The sequence below is a fragment of the Sebastes umbrosus genome, chromosome 11 (assembly GCF_015220745.1).
Source record: "Sebastes umbrosus isolate fSebUmb1 chromosome 11, fSebUmb1.pri, whole genome shotgun sequence".
In the NCBI taxonomy this organism is placed as follows: Eukaryota; Metazoa; Chordata; class Actinopteri; order Perciformes; family Sebastidae; genus Sebastes; species Sebastes umbrosus.
Window position 1 is genome coordinate 24,210,306 of NC_051279.1, and position 27,574 is coordinate 24,237,879.

General features: G+C 43.0%; 2 protein-coding genes across 7 annotated transcripts in view; both read left to right on the forward strand.

The window, feature by feature from the left end:
• LOC119496547 (DENN domain-containing protein 4B-like) overlaps positions 1-13,502 on the forward strand; it is a 34,105-nt gene extending 20,603 nt beyond the window's left edge. For all 3 annotated transcript variants that reach the window (XM_037783931.1, XM_037783933.1, XM_037783932.1), the window contains exons 12-29: positions 1,170-1,385; positions 1,692-1,837; positions 2,251-2,384; positions 2,621-2,735; positions 4,210-4,416; positions 4,771-4,899; positions 5,050-5,194; positions 5,418-5,573; positions 5,879-6,107; positions 7,288-7,579; positions 7,881-7,985; positions 8,381-8,556; positions 8,929-9,085; positions 9,178-9,417; positions 9,695-9,791; positions 9,874-10,039; positions 10,552-10,610; positions 11,300-13,502. In XM_037783931.1, coding sequence (XP_037639859.1) covers positions 1,170-1,385; positions 1,692-1,837; positions 2,251-2,384; positions 2,621-2,735; positions 4,210-4,416; positions 4,771-4,899; positions 5,050-5,194; positions 5,418-5,573; positions 5,879-6,107; positions 7,288-7,579; positions 7,881-7,985; positions 8,381-8,556; positions 8,929-9,085; positions 9,178-9,417; positions 9,695-9,791; positions 9,874-10,039; positions 10,552-10,610; positions 11,300-11,445 — 2,915 coding nt within the window. In that variant the 3' untranslated portion in view covers positions 11,446-13,502. The remainder of the gene's footprint in view (positions 1-1,169; positions 1,386-1,691; positions 1,838-2,250; positions 2,385-2,620; positions 2,736-4,209; positions 4,417-4,770; positions 4,900-5,049; positions 5,195-5,417; positions 5,574-5,878; positions 6,108-7,287; positions 7,580-7,880; positions 7,986-8,380; positions 8,557-8,928; positions 9,086-9,177; positions 9,418-9,694; positions 9,792-9,873; positions 10,040-10,551; positions 10,611-11,299) is intronic.
• A 1,429-nt stretch (positions 13,503-14,931) lies between these two features.
• kiaa0319 (KIAA0319 ortholog) lies at positions 14,932-27,240 on the forward strand. 4 transcript variants are annotated; one of them, XM_037783944.1, is made up of 17 exons: positions 14,932-15,138; positions 16,042-16,081; positions 16,271-16,323; positions 18,053-18,672; positions 18,933-19,065; positions 19,165-19,263; positions 20,211-20,348; positions 20,618-20,759; positions 20,855-21,003; positions 21,527-21,678; positions 22,419-22,557; positions 22,739-22,898; positions 23,274-23,410; positions 23,673-23,795; positions 24,497-24,587; positions 25,743-25,834; positions 26,721-27,240. In XM_037783944.1, exons 3-17 carry the CDS (start codon positions 16,278-16,280, stop codon positions 26,876-26,878), a joined length of 2,379 nt encoding a protein of 792 aa, XP_037639872.1. In that variant the 5' UTR covers positions 14,932-15,138; positions 16,042-16,081; positions 16,271-16,277; the 3' UTR covers positions 26,879-27,240. The 4 variants fall into 4 exon arrangements, with proteins under 4 accessions (XP_037639872.1, XP_037639871.1, XP_037639869.1 ...); XM_037783941.1 differs by having other exon boundaries at positions 14,933-15,138; positions 20,612-20,759; XM_037783942.1 differs by lacking the exon at positions 14,932-15,138 and adding an exon at positions 15,210-15,497 and having other exon boundaries at positions 20,612-20,759.
• Positions 27,241-27,574: the final 334 nt, after the last annotated feature.

The following is a 27,574-nucleotide window of genomic DNA, read 5'->3' on the forward strand; positions in this document are numbered from 1 at the left end:
TACATAACAACAGTCTGTTATACATAGCAACGGTCTGTTATACATAGCAACGGTCTGTTATACATAGCAACGGTCTGTTATATGTAGCAACAGTCTGTTATACATAACAACGGTCTGTTATACATAGCAACGGTCTGTTATACGTAGCAACAGTCTGTTATACATAACAACGGTCTGTTATACATAGCAACGGTCTGTTATACGTAGCGACGGTCTGTTATACATAGCAACGGTCTGTTATACGTAGCTAGCGACGGTCTGTTATACATAGCAACGGTCTGCTACAAAGAAATAGTAGACCACTTTGATTAACCAATCAGAATTGAGTATTCAACAACGCTATGTAATAAATACGCATAAATTATTGGGTCTCACCTAAACTGTTTGGTTGGGTTGAAATGAACCCAGTTAGTAAGCATGGTCAATCAAACCCTGGTGAGGACCAAACAACCGAACCGAGCTTCATTTGTGGTATGACAGCAAACCAACCAAGCACCGGATTTTATGATAGCAGATACGTGATTTTAGCATGATTACAAAAGCTAAACTTCTAATAAATCTACTGATGGTGAAATATGTTCAGAAAGAGATCTTATTGATCAACATTTAAGGCCATGAATAGAAGGATTAATAGATGATTTATAGGTCAAAAGCTGTGCTTGTATTCAACTCTGTGAGCTTTGTCAGTTCATTAAGTCCATTAAAAAGTGTGTGACAGTGATCTCACAGTAATAATAGTGTCTTTACCTGTTAGTCATTATTCACAATAATACTAATAATGCTTATAATCAGTTATTTCTTCATAAATATAAACATCAGAAACGTTAAAGTCAGTCACAGAATTTGACTTCCCTTCGTGGGTCGTGATGATGCAGGATGACCATCTTGACCATCTTGCATCATCATGGACTGGACCATGTGTTCAACTTGTTCAATCGTTTTTGTCCAATATTATAGTTTGCTCTTGATTTGTAAAATGTACCGCTATGCTGATAGTGAACTTGTCCATGTCACTAGAACTTCCTGTTTATGCCTCTGGTTCAGTGTGAACAGGAACCGGATCAGAAAGTATCCTGAAATAGACTTGTTTCCTCTTAGCGGAGAATGTTTTTTTAATTTCATTAGATAATTAAAATCCTATAAACACTCTTTCCTCCTCATCGCTGCAGTTTGCACTCCTGGCCAGGAGGAGGCGACGTTGGAGTTCCTGTTGACCGACTACGATCAGATCTACAGGAGTCAGAAGCAGCTGGAGCTGGAGATCCAGGAGGCATTCCTTCGCTTCATGAGCTGCCTGCTGCGAGGATACCGAACCTTCCTGCTGCCCATCACCCAGGCACCGTCGGACACCACCACCGACTGCAGCTCCCTCTTCAACCTGCAGGGTGGGTTGATGATGTTTAATGATATCAAAGAGAGAACCTTTAAAGACAACAAAACAAAATGAGTTAAGGATTTAAAGACTTTGGTATCTGATATTGAGGTATTGGATTCAACCAAAACAACCAGCCCTTGATTATAATGTTGATAATAACTTGATTTCATCAGTTATCAAGTAAAAACGCTGAGAACAAACACTTTACAGTAGGAGGAACAGGAGGATTAGTAGTATTATGTATCAGGTTTACTCCCAGTGGAAGATGAATTACCAGGGCTGTGTCTGACTGTGATGGATGAATCCCCTCCTGCAGGTTTCCTGAAGTCTCGGGATCGAACGCAGCAGAAGATCTACATTCAGCTGACGAGGACTCAGATGTTTACTCAGTTCATTGAGGAGTGTTCCTTCGTCAGCGACCGACATGCCTGCCTCGAGTTCTTTGATGAGTGCGTCCAAAAGGTCAGAACTATGACTGTCATTCACTATTATCACACTGATAAAAAGCAAACAATGAACAACAATATATAATGTCCATATACAAGTGCAAAGACTGCTGGAATAAATATTGAATGGGTAAAGTACTACATTATGTTATGCACATGTCGGTCGGTCAGTCAGTCGTGTTTATAAGGCTGGCTCTGTATAAGTGCTGGCTCTGTGTAGGGCTGGCTGTGTATAAGGCTGTCTCTGTGTAGGACTGGCTCTGTGTAGGGCTGGCTCTGTATAGGGCTGGCTCTGTAGAGGTGCTGGCTCTTTATGGTGGCTGGTTCTGAAATGTTTAGTCTGTTCATTCAATAAAGCCTAAGCCAAGAACCGATAATAAATAAATGAATATTCTAGTCAGTGCCTTTATTGTTCTTTTTTGTCACCAGGTGGACGTTGAAAAGCCGGAGGAAGTGAGGCTGATCGATCTGGATGAGACTCACAGTGGAGAACACACAGTCTTCATCATGCCTCCTGAGGAACCACAGGGACCTGACGGGTCAGAGTGTCCCGCCCTCTACAGGTTAGGGTTAGGATTAGGTACAGGATATGAATTATAAGTCCCGCCCTCTACAGGTACCGGATATTAAATTAGAAGTCCCGCCCTCTACAGGTACAGGATATTAAATTAGAAGTCCCGCCCTCTACAAGTACAAGATATTAAATTATAAGTCCCGCCCTCTACAGGTACAGCATATTAAATGAGGGTCTGTATTTAACATTGAATATACTGATATGATTTTCCCTCCATATGTCCAGTTATGAAACGTTCCCGGTCCTGAAGCTGGAGCTCTTTGACCGGCCCCAGGACCAGCTCCGAGTCCCTGCTAAGGGCAGCGCCCCCAGCAGCCCCGCACCCCGCCGCACCAAACAGGTACACCAACACACAGCTTTTAAAATGTGTATATATATATTTATATTAGGGCTGCCAATCAATTATAATATTTAATCACAATAAATCGCATGATTGTCCATAGTTAATCGCAATTAATTGCAAATTAATCTCGCATTTTTTATCTGTTCAAAATTAAATTAGTTACGTTAAAACGCGTTAACTTTGACACCCCTAATATATATATATATATATATATATAAATATATATTTATTTGTATAAGATAATAAACAAATAGTTTGATCTGCAACTCATAATTTAATCTAGTAAATGAATCAGTAAGTTTTGGTGTTAGAAAAGTAGAATGTACTGAAGCAAAGAATCTGTAGGTTGAAGTCGCAGTATTTAATATTTTCTATTCTTAAATAAAGATTTGTTGTATATAAACATTTCCATTCATGCATGAGAAATTAGATTAAAAAGAAAGGAAAAGATACATGCAGATGTATTAATTATAAATATAATAATGATTCATCAACTTCAATAAATATACAAGTAAAATAATGTTAATGGTGTATGTAACGTATATTACTACTAATAAAGGGAACCAGTATTTGGTGTCACCGTCTGTATGGTGACCCAGTTTCCCTGTTAAAAGGCTTTTGGTGGATCATCTCATTTTAATGAATCATTATTAATATTTCACTGTTCATCCAACATTCAGAATCCACAGACTGTGTGAATGTGAAATTATTATTAGATCTCTGGAAGATAAAGACCAGTTTAATGTTGGGGACGCAGATAGGAGCTAGTCTAGTTATTAAGAAATATTAAAGATAATTAATATCAAGACAATTTATATTAATAAATTATCAATATATATTAATAATAACGGGCCACCAAATTATATTGGTACACAAGCTCAAAAAACATTAAAATGGCTATCAAAAGTAGTTCATAATTATCAAAAGAATTATTAATTATATTGAATAATATGATTTAATGTATGTTAAATCATCCTCGATGCACCACTCTTTGGAACAAAGAGAAAATGATAAACAATTAATACAGTCTCATAAATAAGTCTCATAAAGTATACTAAACTATCAATTTGGACTCTGATTAATAATTAAATTAATAACTTTAACCATAAATCACCATATCAGTATATATGAACGAATATTTGGTAGTTATGATCTGGACGGAAGTTGGTTTAAAAGATTGTGAAAATAGAATATAATATTAGTATATGATGTCAGTTTCACAGGAGCGATGTCTCGTGTTATGATGATTTATTCCAGACGGGATAACAACATATTTCGGAGCGTTTTTGTTGAACTTTCTCCAAAATTCAGCTCCAAGGAATCAAAGAATAAAAACGGGCCCGGGTTCTTCACATTAAAATCAGTAACAGGCTGATAGAGGAAACCCAGAAGGTCATGGAAGGTCTCAAAAAAAGCACCTATGACGTTAACTCTTGAGTATATCTGATGTGACGTGTCTTTTACCTCCCAGGAGATCAAGTTGGCCCAGAAGCGAGCCCAGAAGTACTCTGCGGTGCCGGACATGTGGTCCAAGTGCCTGCTGGGTCACTGCTACGGCCTCTGGTTCATCTACCTGCCCACCTTCGTTCGGGCGGAGACCGCCAAGGTGCGCGCGCTGCACACGGCCTACGACGTCCTCAAACACATGGAGAACCGCAAGGTGGTGCTGCCGGACGAGGTGAGACGCTGACCGGGTCAAAGGTCACTGCTTCTTTAGACGATTTGGACTGCTTTTCTAGTACTGCAGGAACCTGAACTTTAAGACCTGGTCCGGGGTGTTTCTTACTGTTTCTATTCTAGTCTGATAACGGATGTTTCAGGTTTCAGGAGGTTCTGCTGCCAGAACCTTGTTCATCACGTTGTTTTTCAGTCCATTTATTCATCAATATGTCTTTTACATTGTCTTGGCTGCATTTTGAATGTGTTGAGTTTAGTGTCTGTTGTTGTGTTTGTTGTACTCAGACAGAACCAGAACCAGAACCAGCTGGTGGATGGAACTTTATGAGTGTCTCATGTTGTGTGTGTGTTCCAGGTGTGTTACCGGATCCTGATGCAGCTGTGTGGTCAGTACGGTCAGCCGGTCCTCGCCGTTCGAGTCCTTCTGGAGATGAAGAAGGCTGGAATCACACCCAACACCATCACTTACGGATACTACAACAAGGTCTACACACACACACACACACACACACATATATACAGACAGTAATATAAATACACTGTGAATACTCAGATGAGTGGACCCAGATGGATGTGATCAGTGATGTAATCAGTGATGTGATCAGTGATGTCATCAGGCGTCCTCTGTCTTCAGGCCGTGCTGGAGAGCAAGTGGCCGTCCACCAGTCAGGGAGGACGTCTCCGCTGGGCCAAGCTGAGGAACGTCCTATTGGCTGTGGCTCAGTTCAGGCAGCCAATCAAACGGTGGCAGAAGTGCGGATCAATGGGGTCACGAGGAGGTCAGAAAATATTCACTTCTGTACTTGTACTTTACTGCAGTATTTCTACGTCTACTCCACTACATCTCAGAGTAAATATTGTACTTTATACTCCACTGCATGTGAATCTCCAGACGTGTTGATCTTGAATTTGAATTAATTGGTTGAATATAATATAAAACTTTAAGATGAAGATGACCAAATAAATGATGACATCATAACTAGTTTGTTTTCTCTTCAATAGAAACGATGATGGACTCTGATCAGAGGCCCCGCCCCCTCTCCACTCTGATTCGTCAGTCCAGTTGGAGCGGTCTGTCTGAAAGCTCCAGTCACGAGTCTCTGACGGGCTCGCTGATGAAGAGTAGCAGTCTGAACAGCATGAAGATGCCAACTGACAGTAAGAGACTCATCATCATGTGACATCATCACGTCCTCCTCTTCACTCATCATCTGATCCTCTCTGACATCTTCTATTACTGTCTGACACACTCTCTTCTGTTCATCACGTCTTCCTCTTCCTCACCTTCACTCATCATCATCATCTGATTCTCTCTTGACATCTTCTAACCCGCTCCCTTCTGTTCATCACGTCCTCCTCTTCCTCATCTTCACTCATCATCATCAGCAGTATTTATAATTAAATTAATGAAATATTAAATAAATATATATTTATAACTCCTCTGTCTCCTGTCCGTCCCTCAGAGGTGAAGTTCTGTAAGAAGGCCGTCCTCCGTAACGCAGGGACCAACGTCTCCCGTAAGCCTCCGATGGGACCCAGAGACACCTGTACGCCGCAGCCGCCGCCACTGCCCTCCGGTGGCGTTCTGGTTCGGCGGAGTCAGGTCTGCCTCTCCACCTTCTACAGAGAGTGTGCCGAGTCGGCCGACTCGGAGCCGGACTGCAGCTGCCAGCCGGCAGAGAGAGACGGCAGGTCGGTTTATTGTATTAGAATATTTTATTAATGGATCTGAACTCACCTCATATTTCAGCCTCGGATCAATGATTTCTCTCTTTGATGAAGCTCTAAACAGTTTATTTAAACATGATGTCTGTCCTTGACCTCCACTGATGGAGGAAAGTCAACAGAATAGAAATCGTTGAAACCAGGGCTGTCAATCCATTAAATTATTTAATCAAAAATTAAATATAATTTTTTTTTAGCTTCATAATGCCTTTTATTAGATAGTAACAGACAGTATTGAAAGGGGGAGAGAAAGGGAATGACATGCAGCAAATGGGCTCGGGGTTGGATTGGAACCCCGGGCCGCTGCAGTAAGGACTCAGCCTCGGTACATGGGGCGCCTGCTCTACCAGGTGAGCTACAAGGGCAACCCGTATTTTATCAAAAAATAATCTCACATTTTTTATCTATTCAAAATGTACCTTAAAGGGAGATTGTCAAGTATTTAATACTCTTATCGACATGGGAGTGGACAAATATGCTGCTTTATGCAAACTTATGTGTATATTTTTAATGTAAATCAATTAACAACACAAAACAATGACAAATATTGTCCAAAACCCTCACAGGTACTGCATTTAGCACAACAAATGTGCTCAAATCATAACATGGCAAACTGCAGCTCAACAGGCAACAACAGCTGTCAGTGTGTCAGTGTGCTGACTTGACTATGACTATGTAGTGGGCATGACTGTAAAGGGGAGACTCGTGGGAACCCATAGAACCTCGCCAACATTTAGTGTAAGTTTGGAGCATTATTTAACCTCCTTCATGACAAGCTAGTATGACATGATTGGTACCAATGGATTCATTAGGTTTTCTAGTTTCAGATGATACCAGGATCTGATTTTTCTTCTGACTTTCCCTCAGATATTTTTTAGACCTTTTTTTTACATATTTCTTTCGAACATTTTTCAGACTATTTTTGGACATTATTCTGACATTTCAAGTTCCAAGTTGTGTTATGCGTTAAAGAAATTAGTGTCGTTAAAACAAATTTGCGTTAACGTGTTATTATGGCGTTAATTTTGACAGCCTTAGTTAAAACAGGTGTTTTAATTTCCAAGCAGGAAAAGTGACATCATAACTGTGTAACATGCTTCCATTCTGTTTACCTCATCCGGTCCATCTGGTGACTTTTGACCTGCAGACCTGTCGGGACGCGAGACTCAACCGGCAGAAATAAAGCAGTAGACGAGAACTACAACAACGTCTCGTCTCCGAGCCGAGGAGGTCTGGCAGGGAAACTCCAGCAGCTTCTCACGCCGACGAGACATCGAGTGTCTGTTCGCCGAGCCGCCAGTGTGGACGACCGGCGACCCGGAGGAGGAGGAGGAGGAGCAATAGGACGAAGAGTGTCTGAACAGAGGCAGTCCAGGAAAGCTCAAGTGGCTGAAACTCTGCTGAAAGCCAAGGAGAGGCTGGTCAGCGCTACCTCAGAGGTATGATCGCTTTACTCTCATTTAGTTTCAGCCGGTAGATATATATATCTATATAGATATATCTAGATATAGATATAGATATAGATATAGATATATATTGATCTCTGTGTTAAAGGTTAAACATTTTTGTTAGAGCTGGAATTTCATTTCAGTTCTTGGTGTCACAGTTTGATTTAGAATTGATTTAGATTTAGATTTAGATTTAACTGTAAAGTCCTGTTGCTGAAGATATGTAGACAGTTATTAATATTCAGCTGTATAATCATCTAAATCCTATAATCTAAATGTCGTCTTCTCTCAGAGTTCGTTGTCTGTAGGAAGTGACCTCGACTTGACGGACACGCCCAGTCCAGCCTATCCTCTGCGCCGGTCCTGGGACGCCAACCAAGACGGGACAGGGCTCGAGGTAAACTGGTCCTCAGATAGATACATATGTCGTTACTGTTATCTCCCTTTACTTTATCCTTTTCATTCACTACATTTATCTGACAGCTGTAGTTCCTTCCTGTCCAGGTAAAACCAGGTGTGTCCAGATGTGTTGATGTTGAATGTTTGTAATGCAGCAGTAATATTGATCTAGAAACATCAGATATATAACAGGAAAACACATTTTATACTTTAACTGGATACTACTTAAACTACATTTAGATGATAATACTACATACTTTCACGTAAAGCTGGGGTGAGTAATATATTTTTACGACAGCCTACTACTACTAGTAGTGTGTTGTTTTCCCAGTGTAGTAGGAGTACTTTTACTGCAGTAACGGGTCTGAATCCTTGCCCCCTGTCTGTGTCCAGGTGCTGATGTCCAGCTGCTCTCTGTGTCGCAGCTGTAACTCGTTGGTTTACGACGAGGAGATCATGGCCGGCTGGACGTCGGACGACTCCAACCTGAACTCGTCCTGCCCGTTCTGTGGCGCGTCCTTCGTCCCCTTCCTGAACGCTGAGATCTGTGACCTCGGACCTGTCGGCAGGTAACCACTTCACCGGGGAACCACATCTGTCACAACACCCTCTATATCAAATCTTACGGATACGCTGCGCTGCATTAAAGCAGTATACATATATCTTTTATATATAATGTATATGTATACTCTATATAGTACTATAAGGGGTGACTCCCACTGGTGGAAAGTAACTAAAGTTACTATTTTATGCAGCTTGATTCTTCTACTCCACTACATCTCAGAGGGAATTAAAGATATTTTCAGGCACCCTGACCTTTAGTCCCCCCCCACTCAGTTTTCTTCACATAATGATTTTGTAATGACGACGACGAACGAAGCCCAATCTGTAGCTCCTCCAGATCCAGTCTCTGCTAACGTCACTTTGTGGTCTTGTCTCAGCGTGGAGCGCACCAACTGGAACATGGAGGACGAGGTGGAGAGCGCCGTGAGGCCCCCCAGTGGTCAGGACGCCGGCCTGCGACACCAGTGTAACGGTCTGAGTGAAGACTCCAGCTCCGAGACCAGCAGCTACTCAGAAAACAGCAGAACCACCACGGTAACGCGACACACTTTAAATGTCTCTGTCTGTCCTCTCGTCCGCCACTTCCTGTCTTCGTCCCGCTGACGGCCTCTGATCCCCCCTCTCAGGGCTCATCGTTGGGCGGCGCCCCCCAGGTGACGGTGGCCTACCTGAGCCCTCTGGTCCTGAGGAAGGAGCTGGAGAGTCTGCTGGAGAACGAGGGCGAGGCGGTCCTGGCCCAGCCTCAGTTCCTGGACAACCACTCCATCATCTTCTGGAACCTGGTCTGGTACTTCCAGCGCCTCGGTCTCCCCAATAACCTGCTGCAGCTGGTCAGAGCCTCGCCGCTGGTCAGCCAGCTCACACAGGTAGCATCAACATATAGTCTTACTGTGGTAGTGGACAGTAGTATTTTAGTAGTCTTATTGTGGTAGTAGACAGTAGTATTTTTACAAATACAAACAAACAACTAAACATGAATTCACTGAATTCAAATGTAAAATCAATCATCAAAACTCATTAAATGATATTTGATAATGATATTTTAGCAGACTAGTGTTTGTTTTAGATAAACCTGGACGCCACCAAATAGCCAAAGCAGAAATCCTAACACCAGTAAAATAAAGTGAGTTGTGTGTTTCCCAGTCGGAGAACTCGGCCGTGCGGGTGAGGCTCCTCTGGGACACCCTGACCCCCGACACCGAACAGTGGCCTCCCCTCTACATCCTCTGGAGGATCCACGGTGAGACAAAGACTCAGCGTACGTACACTCTCTGAATCGCAGCAACAACAACTCTTTAACTCCGTCCCCCTTCCTCCACCAGGTGGCATCCCGATGAGGAGCTACAGCTGGCGGAAACACAACCACCCGTTCACGCTGGCCTTCCTGGAGGAGGTGCTGCGCTGGGTCGGCATGAACGAGGTGCACAAAGCCGTCACCCTCTTCCTGGACACGCTGGCCAAACAGCCGGGCGCCGCCCGAACGCAGAGGTAGGCGTCAGGTGGAGGTGTGTTGCTTGGCGTGGCGACAATGTTGCTCCACGAGTTTTGGTTGCCAGTCCGCTAAAAGCCCAAATCTCTCTGGTGCCTCATCATATACAGTAGATTCTGTAGATGCTGTGGACTCTATGAAGAGAGGACCCGCTATGTAGATATAAACGGCTCATTCTAAGCTCACGAAAACACAACTTAGTTTCAGGTGATTATACACGAATGAAAACATAGTTATGAATATTATATTCCAATTCTGCCAATAGATCCCACTAAATGTTACACACTGGTCCTTTAACGGCAGGACTTTTACTTGTAACAGAGTATTTTAGACTGGGGTACACAAACCTCTCCTCCACGTTAAGATGGCGATTTATTGGAGGGGCCTACTACCAATAAAGATATGTTAAATAACCGATAATCAATCAAGGTCCAAATACAGTAAACTACTTTATTAATACTTTTGTACTTTTACTTAAGTGTGGTGTTTTTGTGTGTTTTGTGTTTTTCAGGAGTTTGTACAGAGAGTTCCTCTTCCTCACTCTGGCAGCGATGGGCAAAGACCACGTCGGTAAGACTGACTGACTCTCACCGTCTCCTAACGGGACGCCATGCCAACAAGCAGACATCAGAATGTTTCAGTGACGATTTCCTAACCTGCTCCGTGAGATGTGTCGCTGGTTAACAACCACTCTCGCCCTGTTTGTCACACTTGTTCCACCTCCAACATATTCTCATTGATCAGAATCAACACTGAATCAATTAATCAATCAGTGCTATTTAACGATACAACTACGTCAACGAGCGCTTAAGCAACATTTCAACAGCATCTCGCCGACAATGTAGCTCGAGACGCTTGGTCGTTTTGTCGCTTGGGTGTTAGTGTGAACACAGCATAAGGGGTTAGAGTCCCGCACCGGGTCGGGAACCCGGGCGGAGAACAAAAGTATTTTTCTGGTAATTTTAGCATCTTAATATTATTAATATTATGGAGGCTAATCAGCCATTAGCATTGGTTTTATTGTGAAAGCCTGGCGCTGACTGGACTGCTGGACCTGTGCCGGACTCTGGGATTGTTTCAGGATAACGCAGGTATTCGTCCTAGGAAAGGAGGTTGATTTTGGCGAGAATTCCCCGGAGACATCGGGAGCTAAGTTCCCATATTTGACCCTCATCCCCACTGAAGGAGCAGCTGAGTGTTAAAGTCAGTGTGATCGACACAAACGCAGTGTATTAACCCTTTTCTCTCTCTCCCTGCAGCTGCGTTTGATAAGAAGTACAAGGCGGCGTACTCGCGGCTCAGCAGCACTCTGGGTCGAGAGGAGCTCCGTAAGAAGCGAGCTCAGCCTCCCAGCCCCAAAGCCGTCGACTGCAGACGCAGCTTCCACCCGCCGCTCGAATGCTGACGGCGTCCTCGATGAGTCCTGCAGCACTGATCCCTGTGAGGGGTTGACGAGGAGAACCGGTAAACCCAGGACCCCCGCTGCCTTCCTCTGCTGTTCTCTTCACCTCTCTGCTGCCTCCTGGTGGACGTCAGGGGGGACGGGGATAACCACTAAACCCGCTGCCTTCCCCTGCTCGTTCTCTTCACCTCTCTGCTGCCTCCTGGTGGATGGCGGAGTGACACGCTCCTTCCTGCCCTCTGTAGCTCCGTTTGCCTCGTCGATGTCAATCCAGCAGCTCTTTGTCTTCATCTAAGATCCTGAAAGTTGATCCGGCTGCAACAGACGGAGCTGATCTGGACTCTGCAGACTGCGCATCCTGAGCCACGGTCTATGCATCGGTCTGCAACGTCTGAAGGAAGCTGGGGTTGGTGCATGTCCAGACTGATCCGCTGTGTCGCTGTCAACAGTTTGTTTTTCCCTGTTTTTTAAAATCCAAATGATTAAAACCAGATCAGAAGGAATCTTCTGGAGGACTTGGGAAAGTTTTAATGCAAGTATGATGTCAGATTTACCGTTACCAGTGTGACCACGACGACAGTTCAGATTTTACTTTGAATAAGCTGCAGCAGCAGAGCGTCCAAGAAACACGACCCAGAAGGAACCTTCAGACGTCTGGTCGTCTCTCCATCAGTCTGTGTTGATCAGGGCGCTGTGGCTGTAAAAGGGAAAATAAGTCAGAGACAAATGTTCATTTATAAAACAGACAGTCGAGGAAACCAGCAAAAAATGAAGCTGAGATGTTAAACTCCCTGAAACGTCTGAATCTCTGTGTGAAGCTCCTGAGAGGTTGAAAGAGTTGGATCTTTACTGAGAGGTGAAAAGAGTCGAATCTCTACTGACTGAACCGAAGAAGCAGATTTAAAAACCCTCCAACACTCCCTGAAGTCTTCCAGAGGACAAAGACTGTCTGACAGTTAACACATTCAAGGTCTTGGACTGGTTCCTGTGAGATCATGGTGACGCTGCCATTGTCATTGTCATTATCATCATCATCATCATCCCTCCAATCAGGAATTCTTCCTGAACTTCAACGAAACAACATCCGCTTTGGTTATATCATAAGTTGGTCAGGTCAGAAGGTCAGGAGGTCAGAAGGTCAGAAGGTCAGGAGGTCAAGGACACATCGACCCCGACACTGAAAGAAACAACCAGGACGCTCTCAGCATCGACTCTGACCTCCTGAAAATAATAATTCACCAGATTATTGTTTAATGATTCGTCTCAGCCATGTTCCCAACCTCCATGTCTCTGTTCACCCAGCAGTTCTCACATAATTAATAAATAATTAATAATAATTAATAATCTGTACCTGAGCCAGACATAATTAATAATAATTAATAATCTGTACCAGAGCCAGACACCTAGAATATATGATGCACAACAGGTCACGCCGCTTCACTTAAACCGTGGACGGGACGCCGGTGTCTGCTGGGACTGATGGCGTCAGGGCTCAGTGATGTAGAACGTGTCTTCCAGGTCATACTGGTGCATCATCACTTCAACAGTGTTTAATCTGCCATCTGAACCAGACTCAGATCATAGAAATCCTCCTGACATCGATGAATCACTTCACGTTTAATAACCTTAATGAAAACAGGAAGTGTGGTACAGAGATTAAATTAAAAGAAGATTATAACCGGATAGTTTCCTGCTGCAGCAGCCGGGCGGCCCGAAGCAAAAAACACTGAATCTTTATCTGTGAAAATATCGACTGAAAGTTAAAAAAAATGTAAATCTACTGTTTTTAAATGTGACGGCCCAGTTTTAGAGAGTGAAGGCTGTTTCAGAGAAACACGCCTCGCTGTATGTTTAAATGCACCGGACTGCAGTTCTTTCACCGTTAAATAGAAGGGAATTTCACTGGACCTTGGTGTGTTGCAGTTTATTTTATTTGTTGCTCAGAGGAGACAAGTCTATTTAAAATAGGTCTTTGTGTTTGCTGTTGTAATTTATATCCGGTTGTGATTTCACTTTTTTTAAGAAAACACAAAAATAAAAGACAGGGATGAACCCAAAAAGTCTATTTTTTTTGTTTACAACGAATAGAATACACATTAAATGTATTATATTTATTATTTTATTTATAATTATTGTAATTAGCACAGTCCAGTTAATGAACCTTCATCCTCATCCTCAGGCTGCACTGACCCTCAGCGTCGTGACGTTTCTGCATCTAAACCGGAAATCAGACGCCTTCAAATTAAGAGTACAGGAAGCACTGACATACTGATTTATAGACTACTGATGCTAATGAATGTAAATCTACAGTGTAGATGCCCCGGGTGCTCATGCATGTTTTAACTGACTTTAGACACATTTTTACAAAACAGAATTTATTCTAATAGTTTTAAGAATCATAGAATTTATCCACTAATTATTTTTCTTCATATATCATGTTTGTCTTAATCATAATGGTATAGAGTTGGAATAGCATCGCCACTTTTTATTTGTTTTTTTATTTTAAAATATGGTCCACAGGCATCGCTGATCTGCTATAAATTAATTTCATAAATCGTGTCAGTCTCATTATGAAATGTTTCCGTAGTTGAAATGTTTAAAGGTCCCATATTGTAAAAAGTAAGATTTTCATGTCTTTTATATTATAAAGCAGGTTTAAGTGCTATATAAATACTATGAAAGTATCGAAGCGCTCAATATACGGAGAAATACACACAGCCCGTATTCAGAAATTGTGCGTTTGAAACAAGCTGTTAGGATTTCTGTCTGTTTGTGATGTCACAATTATACAATATTTAGACCATTACACGGTTTTAAACGTAAACATTCTAAATGTGTCACAGTTTATTCCGTTGCAATTCAGTTGAAATGCACTAAAACGGAGCGTTTCTGATAGAGGGTAAATATAGGTATATTCAAGCAGACAGTATGAGTAAAATAAAAGTTTTTTTTTAACATTACAGCATGTAAACATGTTCTAGTAGAAACACAAAATACAAGTATGAACCTGAAAATGAGCATGATATAGGACCTTTAAAATTCTTTAAATATTATTAATATTATCTATTAAATGAATGAATGAAAGACTTTATTTCGAGCATAAAAATAAATGAAGAGATACAAAATAATAACAAACAAAACAAGAGTAATAGTGTCCGAAAAGGAGTAGTAAACTTATATTTCCCCACCCCTTTCTCACTTCTCCTCTAATAACTCATATATCATAGAATGATAATATAATATAATATATAGACTATCCCAGATTTATTTACATCCCAAATTAAATATATGAACAACATCCCAAGTTTATTTACAACCCACGTTTATGTATTTATGATGTACTAATACATTTGTTTCTTCACCTGAGGAGGATTATAAATATTCTAAATACTAATTTACCTCCAAACCATTTTAGTAGGAAAAAATCCAAAAGTGACAGGCTTTACGTCTTATTTTGAAAATAATGACCGGATATGGTGTGTCTCTCCATCTCGCTGACTCGACACTGCTCGACACTGCTCGGGTTTTCTCGGGTGTTCTCGGGTTTTCTCGGCACAATTTCAGCACCAGCGTGAAACCAATTGAACCCAGCCAGTCCCAGTGGAGAGTCCTGTATGTAACCAGGAGGACCGGCTGTAAGGAGCCACTGGGAGGACTGGGATGACCGAGAGATCCAGGAGGACTGGTAGCAACCAGGTGCGTTAACGTCCATTTGTTCAGGTGTTAGCTTACATCCTCACCCTACTGGACGTCATTAGCCTGCGTCACTTACGCCAGACTCCATTCACAAATCACGTCATTTTACGTGTTCTTCCACGTTAAGATGCAGAAGACAGAACTGCTTTAAAATCAGGTTTCCCGTCACTAGTTGCCACTGTTTTAGGAGCCGAATATTAGTACATGTCTTACTGTGCTGGCTGGACGTGATTTCAACAAAATCCCACGTTTAAAACCAGTTAACACCGCTAATGTTTATGGGAGGAGAAGTCCAGCCGGCAGCAGCTGCAGACCTCCTCAAGAAGTTGAAGGTTTCAGTGGAAGAAGTGCTATTTGGTGTAAGGAATGTATGCCGAATTTGAAAGTGATGTATACAGATACAGAAACTGTTTTAATACATTTATTATTCATTATATATATTTATGTATAAGCAGGGAAACTTTTAACTGATACAATTTTCTACGGAGTCTGGAGTGAAGACATTTTAATGGGAGCAGCCTGCACAGCATTTGGTCAGACTTACACGACGGTTATGCGGTGTTTTCGTGTAAACAAATGACGTGATTATGGGGTTGTTGATGTAATAATACATCATGGGGCTAACTGTGGGCGTGGCTAAAGGTGGAGCTGTCCAGCAGCTTGGTGCTGAAAGGAGCCAGCACCAAGCTGCAGACCAGTAGACTCACATTACCATCCATACTTATAATACATTATTATAGAACGGGTTATTTATATGATGAAACTAAATATATGTCACAACTTTTGGTATTAAACTGGTTTACAAGGAACAGGCTAAATGTCTAGGTAGATACTGAAGGAAAAGCAACTTTTACCTTTTAGTTTTTTAATTCTGACGTGTTGTTTCTGTCTTGTATTTCCCAGTAAGAGTCCTGTTTCCAGTGTGTCTGTCTGGTGTCTCCCAGTAAGTGTTCCCAGTAAAGCTGTGGTGTCTTCCAGTGTTCCCAGTAAAGCTGTGGTGTCTGCCAGTGTTCCCAGTAAAGCTGTGGTGTCTCCTAGTGTTGCCAGTAAAGCTGTGGTGTCTTCCAGTGTTCCCAGTAAAGCTGTGGTGTCTTCCAATGTTCCCAGTAAAGCTGTGGTGTGTCTGTTTCAGGTCGACCATGATGTGGAAGAAAACGTTTCTGCTGCTGCTTCACAGCCTGGAAGGTAAAACGCTTCAGTCAGAGGTTGTTTATGTTCATGTTGATTTTTCAGCGTCTGAACGTCCCAGTATTCCCAGTAAAATCCCAGTATTCCCAGTAACGTCCCAGTAAAGTCCCAGTATTCCCAGTAACGTCCCAGTATAGTCCCAGTATTCCCAGTAATGTCCCAGTATTCCCAATAAAGTCACAGTATTCCCAGTAACATCCCAGTATTCCCAGTAAAGTCACAGTATTCTCAGTAAAGTCCCAGTCCCATTAAATGTGTTCTTCTACTGAAGGCCACGTCATTTGCAAATCGATCCGCTCGGCAACATGTTTTGGTGAATAATGTTCACAATAAACGCAGTAAGGTAAAAGTCAGGAATCACACGTATAAAATAGACATTTACAGTAAAACTGTGTAAAATATATCAGTTCTAAAATGAAAAGAGCTGAATACTGCTGCACAGCAGGTTTTATTACCCTGTGGAGTACAAATAAAGTACATTTACTCAAGTACTATACGTAAATACAATGTAACGCTATTTGTATCCATTTTCTGCTACTTTCTACTTGTACTACATCTCAGAGGGAAATATTGTACTTTTTACTTCACTACATTAGTCTGACAGCTTTAGTTATATTCTTATAGACTGAAGGTGTTTTCAGTTCAACGTTGCTGGTTACTCAGGTTTACATGACGTCATCATGGATTTATTAGAACAAAGTTTTAAGTTTAAGTTAAGTTTAATATTTTAAGTTGTAGTTAAGTTATGTTTTAAGTTAAATTTTTCAAGTTTAAGTTGAGTTTAAGTTTTTAAATTTATGTATTTAAGTTTAAGTATTTAAGTTAGAGTTTTTGATTTGAGTTTAAGTTTAAGTTTTTTAAGTTTAAGTTGAGTTTAAGTTAAAGCTGAAGTAGGCGAGATTGGAGGAAATATGATTAAAAAAAGTTATTTTTATAAAACGGTTGCTATACCGTGACAGTAGCACATGAAACAGGTAACCTGAAAAAAAATCATGTGCCTCTGTGTCCTCCGGTGCTCCTAACGGCATCTGCAAGATTTCACATACCGGAGGAAAACAAGCAGTAAGAGCTGATCTGAGGTCTGCTGTCCATCTGCCGTCTATGAGAGCCGGCTGTCAATCACTCGCAAACTCCGACCAAACGTTCAAACTAGGCAGCGCTGATCAAATATGAATCAATATTATGTTACGTTAATGCCTATTTAAATGTTTTCAGGATCATCTTGTAGTGCACGGTTTAGCTGTAAAATGAGAAAGTTTGTGATGCCGCCGCCATTGTGAAATCTGTTGAAGGGATGCCAAGTACCGGTCACATGATCGGAGCACAGCCAATAGGAACGCTCTCTCTCTGAAATGACCTGTGATTGGTCAAAGTCTCCTGTCACGGGCTAGATTTTTAAAGCCTGAAAACAGAGCCATGAGGAGGTGCAGAAGTCTAGTTTTCTCTCAGAACACTTGAATTATAATATGCTGAAAGGTTATCATGGAATTGTTGCCCAATGATGCCAAAAAATATACCGCCTACTGCCACTTTAAATTTAAGTTAAGTTTAAGTTCAAGTTCAGTTTTTAAATTTAAGTTTTAAGTTTAAGTTGTTTAAGTTTAAGTTGTTTAAGTTTAAGTTTAAGTTTAAGTTTAAGTTTAAGTTAAGTTTTAAAATTTAAATATTAAGTACAAGCTGTTTAGTGTAAGTTTAAACTGAACCAGCGTATTGTGTTGTGTTGCAGCTGTAGTGGCGTCTCAGTGCTGGCAGGGGGCGACCTTCTCTGAGGTCGTGGTGTCCCCGGCGTTGGAGAGCAGCGGGATTCTGCGGGTACCCGGCGTGGCGTCTCTGCCGCAGTGCGTGGCGGCGTGTTGCGACCTGCCGGGCTACGACCTGGCCTGGCTGTTCGAGGGCCGCTGCTACGTCCTGAGCTGCCAACAGAGGGAGAACTGCCAGCCCCGAGAGAGACCCGGCGCCGACTCCTTCCTTGCCTTCCTGCGGCGAGCGTCCCCGCAGACGCTGGTGCTGCAGTCGTTGGTGAGAGGAGCGCCGTACGGCGGCCGCTGGGGGGCCCTCTCACGCTCCTCTGAGGCCCCCGGGGACCTGGAGGCCCTGAAGGACCTCGCCCTTTTCGACGGGCCCCGGCAGGACTTCTCCGACCCCGGCGTGCTGGATGGCGAGTATCCAGAGGAGGAGAGGGGGGGGGAGATGACGACCAATCAGGGAAGAGAAAAGTTCAACCAATCAGAGGCAGAGGATGGTCCAGACAGCAGCGTGGACCAGAACAGAACCTCCTCTGTGGGGAACGCCAGTCTGGGAGACCAGGACAAAACCCAGAGACCCAGTGACCCTGCTGCTGCTGCAGTGAGTGATTCATGTATTCATCTTCATCACTTCATCACTTCACACTAATGTAGAGCTCCTAACAAGTGATCTTCCTGAACAAGTGACTGGAAGCAGGGGGAAACTGTTAGCCTAGCTTAGCATAAAGACTGGAAGCAGGGGGAAACTGTTAGCCTAGCTTAGCATAAAGACTGGAAGCAGGGGGAAACTGTTAGCCTAGCTTAGCAGAAAGACTGGAAGCAGGGGGAAACAGCTAGTCTAGCATGTCTCTCTGTTTACAGACTGATTCAACATCACCGACGCCGTTACTGCTACTGAAACCAACAACTGTCTCCACCCAACACGACTATATAAGGACTTCACTTCCCACCCCTGCCACGCCCTTTTGGCCCACCAGCGCGACCACACAGCCAGGTAGACCGTAACGTATGATGTCATCATGTTACACGACCACCGTCCAGACTGTTTTTATGATGTGAATCATTAACTATTAAAAACGTTTCCTTCCTCCAGCTGCAGACCGACCCCTGATGGTGTCCCCTGGTAACCCTGTAGAGAGGACGCCGCCCACCGTTAAACTTGATGCTTCACCTTCCCCTGAACACACAACTGGTACTACACACACACACACACACACACACACACAGAGTTAACCCCTTACCATCACGCCCTCTCTTTTAGGGGGTACAGAGGTCTTTAGGGGGAGATAGCAGGTCAACAGTAGATGTCACATAGAAGTGGTGTACATCATCTGAAAGCTGAGAACCTGAAGATTAATTTGAAAAGCAGCTCAGCCCTGTGTGTCAAGTTCTTCTAGTCATTAATCAGAAATAAATTAAAATAAATAGTGAAAGTGTATCAGGGTTTAGAACATTATGATGAAGGTATATGATGGCCATCCGCATGCTCTTTTATGTGTCATAAGTTGTTGCAGCAATTTTTGGTATGATACCATTTGTTACACAGATTTGGTGCTCAATTTAAAAAAAGTTTACCACTCGAAAATTGAATTGATAAAAAGTATCAATAATCCCTCCAAAATACCACATTAAGACACCAAGACCTCGAGGAACACCATAGAAAAAGCCATTCTGGGATATGGGATCAAAAACTTTTGACATTTGGAGATTTCTGCAAGAATTGTATTTTTCTGTGATTGGATGGCGAGCACTTCTGTTGTGTAAACTGCTCAGAAACCCCCTTATTCAATCTAGATAGGAAAGCCATCCATCCTCTGAATGCTCTAGGTCTCTAGTTTGTGTCTGTAAAGTTTCATGAGGCTGTGATTATCCTAGAGGTCACCACAGGTCATTTTATGCAGTCAGGTGAATGAAATGGCTCCTATAGGGACTAACTTCATCACACATGAATACAGTTGGGCTCATTGGATCCACAAGAGTCTCAGCTTTACAGTGATACCCAATTTATGTAATTCAAGACTGTTTAGGGACCCCAGTATACAGAAATATTCAAACACACCATTTTAGAATATAGTTTCTATAGTTTATCTCAGTAATAATTATCATTATTATTATTTGTGTACTCTTGATGCTCCACAGACCTGCTGAAGGAGCTCCAGTCAGCAGCTCCACCGACCTCCACCCTCCCCCCAGACAGAACCGTGACCTCTGACCCCAACACCACCCCAGCTCCCAGCACCAGCCCTCCTACCGGGACCAGGCCCTCTGCAGACTCTGGTACATTTAGACATACTGACCAGGATACATGTTGATGTTTATCATCTGAAACGTATAAACGGAGGTCATAAATACATGATGGGTTATAGCTGCTGACAATCTAATAATACAACTTCTATAAAACTACAATAAAAAAGTAACTATAGAAGGAGAGAGAGACAGTGGTGGGGTGTGATTAGTAGATAATAATAAAAGTCTGACCAGATGTGTCTCTGTTGTCACTTTAAATATACCAGACCTGCCTTTACTCTCTCTTTGTTCAGTGTCAGAGGTCACAGGGTCAAACCGTGGCCCGGTGGCCATTGTGGGTCCTGACAGGAAGTTGCTCCTCCCGGTGAGCAGCTTGTCACTGGACGGCGGCAGAAGCACCGACGACCGCGGCATTGTCAGCTACCACTGGGACGCCGTCAGGTAGGACACCAGCAGTCTGCTACGTTTCTGAAGATGAATCACTTTCCTCCGTCTCTGTCGGACTCAGCGGTGGTTTCTGCGTCATGTTCCTCCAGTGGTCCCCCGGGGTTAAAGATGGAAGGAGCAGACCAGGCAGTAGCCACGGCGACGGGCCTTCGGGTGGGACGCTACACCTTCAGACTGACGGTTTGTGACCAGCAGGGGGCGACAGACAGAGCTTCACTGACCGTCAGGGTCCAGGAAGGTGAGAGGCTTTACTCTATATCACATCTCTGTATATTTAAACTAAAGGGTTAATACATATATGGATGTATCCATAGAAGTGGACCAAACAATATGCTCTTACTCTCCAGGGGAACATATATGTACATATTTTCATGTCCCCTGGAGAGTAAGAGTTACTGTTTGGACTGAAAAGAGACGATAACTCTTAAATATATTTCTGGTAAATGTTAACATAAACTGGAATTATTTGTGTCACGCTGGGAAAACTGTTGGTTATGTACATATGTATGTATGTAACGCCCTGTATGCCAGACTTTATTTCACTGATTATTACCTCCGCCAAGGCCAAAGGCATTGGGCCAAGGAGATTATGTTTTCACTGGCGTTGGTTTGTTTGTCTGTCTGTCTGTTAGCATGATTATTCCAAAAGTTTGTGATGGATTTGAATGAGTTGTATCTGTGATGGAGATGATGTGTATTATTACAGCAGTGAGCTTCAGTCACAGACTTCTGTGTTAATTCAGTCATTTTTTGTCCTGCAGCCAGAATTTTTCCTCCCGTTGCTCACGCCAGCGGCAGCCACACCCTCTCTCTGCCCAATAGCTCCGTGGTCCTCCGGGGCTCCATGACTGAAGGAGACCAGAACCAAGTCCAGTACATGTGGGTCCGAGACAGCCAGAGTCCTGCTGCTGGGGTCAGTACAGTACAGAACCTGGGGGTAAATTAGGATTATTAGATGAGATTAGGGTAAATTAGGATTACTTGGTCAGATTAATGTAAATTAGGATTATTAGATCAGATTAGGGTAAATTAGGATTATTATATCAGTTTAGGGTAAATTAGCATTATTTGATCAGATTAGGGCAAACTAGGATTATTAGATCAGTGTAGGGTAAATTAGGATTACTTGATCAGATCAATGTAAATTAGGATTATTAGATCAGATTAGGGTAAATTAGGATTATTAGATGAGATTAGGGTAAATAAGGATTACTTGATCAGATCAATGTAAATTAGGATTATTAGATCAGATTAGGGTAAATCAGGATTATTAGATCAGAGTAGGGTAAATTAGGATTATTAGATCAGATTAGGGTAAATTAGGATTATTAGATGAGATTAGGGTAAATAAGGATTACTTGATCAGATCAATGTAAATTAGGATTATTAGATCAGAGTAGGGTAAATTAGGATTATTAGATCAGATTAGGGTAAATTAGGATTATTAGATCAGATTAAGGTAAATTAGAATTATTAGCTCAGATTAGGGTAAATTAGGATATTAATCAGATATGGGTAAATTAGGACTATTAGATCAGATTAGGGTAAATTAGAATTATTAGATCAGATTAGGGTAAATTAGGATTACTAGATCAGATTAGGGTGAATTAGCATTATTAGATCAGATTAACACTAACCCTGTTGCTGTTTCAGGATGTGCTGTACGGCTCTGAGACTCAGGCCTCCCTCTACCTGGCAAACCTGGTGGAGGGAACCTACCTGTTCCAGCTGAGGGTGACTGACGCTCAAGGGCGTTCCAGCACAGCCACGGCCACCGTGGAGGTCCGACCAGGTAGGTCCTAGTTATTGATTATTGATTACCGGTTAATGATTATTGATCATCACATGGCTGACGAGGATGATCACAGTGTGTCCCTGCTGTGTCTCCGTAGAGCCGGTAGGTTCTAGTTATTGATTATTGATTATCACATGGCTGACGAGGATCACAGTGTGTCCCTGCTATGTCTCCGTAGAGCCCGGCGGAGGCGAGGAGGTGGAGCTGGAAATGCTGGTGTCGGTGTCTCAGGTCAGCGTGGCTCAGAGGGACACGGTGGTCCGACAGCTCGCCGCTCTGATCCACGTCCTCGATGGCGACATCCAGGTCCGAGCGCTGCAGGGACACTCACACCTCAGGTACCAGGTCTGACTGACTGGTTTACTGACTGACTGACCAGTTAACTGACTGACTGACCAGCTGATTCTTCTGAAGAGTTGACATTACAGTTTGTGAGTTGGATATTAAATGTACAGTAAACTGCAAAGCCCTTAAAATAAGAGAAAGAAGGTGATGATATAAAAGATAATAAACAATGAAATACACCTGGGTTAAACACAGCAAGTAGACTCCTCCATCAAGAAACGCTTCAGTGCTTTAACATCAAAGATCTAAAGTCCTTAATGCTTCCTCTGTGTGTGTATGTGTGTGTGTGTGTGTGTGCGTGTGCCTGTGTGTGTGTGTGTGTGTGTGTGCGTGTGTGTGTGTGTGTGTGTGTGTGTGTGTGTGTGTAGCACGGTGTTGCGGTTCTCGGTCTGGGGTCCCTCGGGGCCGATCCCTGGCTCCAGGCTGGTGGGTCTACTGAGAAACCAGCTGCTCAGAGAGAAGAGCGACTACCTGCTGTTCAGAGTCCTGAGAGTCGACACCGTCGGTGAGTTCAAACTGCCGGAGACCTGTTCACTGCAGAGACCGGGTCCTGTTCACTGCAGAGACCAGGTCTTGTTCACTGCAGAGACCGGGTCCCGTTCACTGCAGAGACCGGGTCCCGTTCACTGCAGAGACCGGGTCCCATTCACTGCAGAGACCGGGTCTTGTTCACTGCAGAGACCGGGTCCTGTTCACTGCAGAGACCGGGTCCTGTTCACTGCAGAGACCGGGTCCTGGTCCTGAAGATGGTGTGACCTATCTTTCAGTGTGCCTGCTTCGCTGCTCGGGCCACGGTCAGTGTGATCCAATCACTAAGGACTGCACATGTGACCCCTTCTGGACGGAGAACCTGATTCGTCGATATCTCGGCGATGGAGAGAGCAACTGTGGTAAATATGAAGTATTAATTATTGGCATCAGTTTAAACTATCAGGACTAATAAATCAGTTAGAAGTAGAAGTACTACAAAAATCTACTATTAATAATAAATAATGACCCAAACTGTAACATGACACACAGTAATACATTTAATACAACACTGTTAAAAAGTACTAATACCACACTGTAAAATACTAGTAAAAGTACTAATACAACATTATAAAAAATACTCTGTTACAGTGAAAGTGCTAATACAACATTTCAAAAAATACTCAGTTACAGTGAAAGTACTAATACCAAACTGTAAAATACTCTGTTACAGTAAAAGGACACATTGCTTCTCCTTCCCTGGACACCTGGCTCTGGGTCACTCAACTAATTGACTAATGAACTAATCGTTTCAGATGTACTTGTACAGTATATTTCACGTTTTGGATGCAAAAATCTTAATTTGTAAAGTAACTAAAGCTCTCAGATAAATGTCATGGAGTAGAAGTATTAAATGTCATGAAAAGAAAACACTCAAGAAAAATACAAGTACCTCGAATTTGTACTTAATAATAATAGTAATAATAAGTACAGTACTTATTAGCATTAGTTAGATGGCACCACTGGTTGTTTCCCTAACAGGGATTCCTATCATACACTCCTTGAGCGTTCTTTAGCTGCAGCAGGTTTTATGTAACACAGCTGATGTGATTCTTCCTGTCAGAGTGGAGAGTTCTGTACGTCATCCTGACCAGCTTCATCCTCATGGTCCTCATCCTGTCCATCAGCTGGACCTTCATCTGCTGCTGCAAGAGGTGAACAGCCTGTTATAACCTGTCATTCTGATGACGTTGCAGTGTTACTGTGTATCTGAACGACCTGTTATAACATATCATCCTGATGACGTTGCGGTGTCGCTGTGTATCTGAACGACCTGTTATAACATATCATCCTGATGACGTTGCGGTGTCGCTGTGTATCTGAACGGCCTGTTATAAGGTGTCATCCTGATGACGTTGCGGTGTCGCTGTGTATCTGAACAGCCTGTTATAAGGTGTCATCCTGATGACGTTGCAGTGTCGCTGTGTATCTGAACGGCCTGTTATAACATGTCATCCTGATGACGTTGCTGTGTATCTGAACGGCCTGCTAAAACCTGTCATCCTGATGACGTTGCGGTGTCGCTGTGCCGCTGTGTATCTGAACAGCCTGTTATAACGTGTCATCGTGATGACGTTGCAGTATCGCTGTGTATCTGAACAGCCTGTTATAACATGTCATCGCGATGACGTTTCTGTGTATCTGAACATCCTGTTATAACCTGTCATCCTGATGACGTTGCAGTGTCGCTGTGTATCTTAACGGCCTGTTATAACCTGTCATCCTGATGATGTTGCTGTGTATCTGAACGGCCTGTTATAACCTGTCATCCTGATGACGTTGCGGTGTCGCTGTGTATCTGAACATCCTGTTATAACGTGTCATCCTGATGACGTTGCAGTGTCGCTGTGTATCTGAACAGCTTGTTATAACGTGTCATCCTGATGACGTTGCAGTGTCGCTGTGTATCTGAACAGCTTGTTATAACGTGTCATCCTGATGACGTTGCAGTGTCGCTGTGTATCTGAACAGCTTGTTATAACGTGTCATCTTGATGACGTTGCAGTGTCACTGTGTATCTTAACAGCCCGTTATAACTTGTCATTCTGATGACGTTGCAGTGCATGTGAACAGCCTGTTATAACGTGTCATCCTGATGACGTTGCAGTGTCGCTGTGTATCTGAATAGCTTGTTATAACGTGTCATTCTGATGACGTTGCAGTGCATGTGAACATCCTGTTATAACGTATCATCCTGATGACATTGCCGTGTCGCTGTGTATCTGAACGGCCTGTTATAACGTGTCATCCTGATGACGTTGCGGTGTCGCTGTGTATCTGAACAGCCTGTTTGTGTCATCTGTGTTCAGGAGGAGACAGACCAAAGTGAGGAAGAAGACCAGATACACCATCCTGGACAACATGGATGAACAGGAGAGGGTGGAGCTCAGACCCAAATTCAGTAAGTCACTTCAATGAGCCTCATTGGTCCTGATAGTAAGGTGGCCCTGAGAGCCAAGCAAGTAGCACCACACCACAACGGAAACGCTAAAAACTAGAGATGCACTATTCAATTTTCTTGGCCGATTTCCAATTTTTTAAAAGTCTGACCTGCTGATTCTGATTTTCTTCTTTTTCTAAGAACTATAATTGACAGCATACACAAACATTTTTGTAACTTTTCTTCAATGGAAAATTAAAATGTATGTTCTCTGACTGTTGTCTGTGCTTATGCACCAAACAGCAGCTCAGAGAAACCAACCTTCTTGGAGTCTCTGGGTGGCCGACAGGGGACTCTATAGTTCTGCTGGGGGACTGCAACGCTCACGTGGGCGATGATGGAGAAACCTGGAGCCTGCCTGATCTGAACCCAAGTGGTGCTTTGTTGTTGGACTTCTGTGCTAGTCATGTATTGGCCATAACAAACACCATGTTTGAGCATAGGGTGGTTCACAAGTGTACTTGGCACCAGAACACCCTAGGCCAACAATTAATGATCGACTTTGTGAAACAGTTTCCATTGTTGCGTGAGCTTCTTGCAGCGTATTTCTGTATTTGGTTGTTTTCTATATTTGCATCTTTTTGTTTAGATTATTTTTGTGTTTATTGGACAAAACCCCCCTGTGGTGATTCAGCGTGATGATAAACTGCAGGTTATATTCACAAGACAACAAGACAGCTAGTGTTCTTTCAATAAATACCAGTAAGTTGGACTATTGTGGACTAAGTGGAGGCAGAACTATTTTAGTTTGCTCTGTAGTCTGTCATTTTATTTTGATAGAGTGCAGGAAGTGAAAGCAGCATTGATAAAGGATGTTAAGACTCAAACCTCTTACCTCTCCCTGCAGGTATCAAACACCGCAGCACAGAGCACAACTCCAGTCTGATGATGTCAGAGTCGGAGCTGGACAGCGACCAGGACACCATCTTCAGCCGGGACCGACCCGTCCGAAGCAGGAACCGAATCAGCGCCCATGCCGCCCGCAACGGAAACGCCTTCGGCTGACCGTCAGCTGACCTCCTGGTCTGACGTAGATGGGACTCGCCTGGGATGTTTGCACTCTGCCAGCCTCAAGTGGCTGCGGGATAGATTTAACTTCTGAAAGTTTGAAGGACTTCATTACCCAGAAACCCAGTTTCTGTGAGGTCAGTAAAATTAACCAGTGTCCCATTTGAGGGTCAAACTCCTTCAAAAGGACATGAGGACTTTAAGGCCCAGAGGACTAACCTGCAACGTCTTAGACATATCACGGATAATATGGAGGATTCTTTACAGTACAATGGGACAACCTTAAACGCTTGTGTTGGCATATTCAGTCTTGAAATGCAGACTTCTAAGTAAGAGATTTAAAGGTGCAATCTCAAAGATCTCTGTTTCCTTCTCTTTGGCGGCACCTATGGTGATAAGTGGTAATAGCAGGTGTGTTTTTGAATCTCACTTCCCAGAGATCCAAAACGCTTGGGATTTTTCCTGGGAATGTCGCCACAGTCCGTAATACAGAAATTGTTTCAACTCTCGTGCGTCTAGCACAGAGATAGGTCCAGGACGCGATATTTTCTTTTTCTACTATGGCGAAGGCATGACCTGCCCTAACTCTTCTTCTGATTTGCTTACCCTGATGTGATCTAACCAACCCAACCGACAAAGGCAACGAGTACTGGCCAATCAGAGACAAAGTAGGGCGGGTCTAGCCTTTACCAT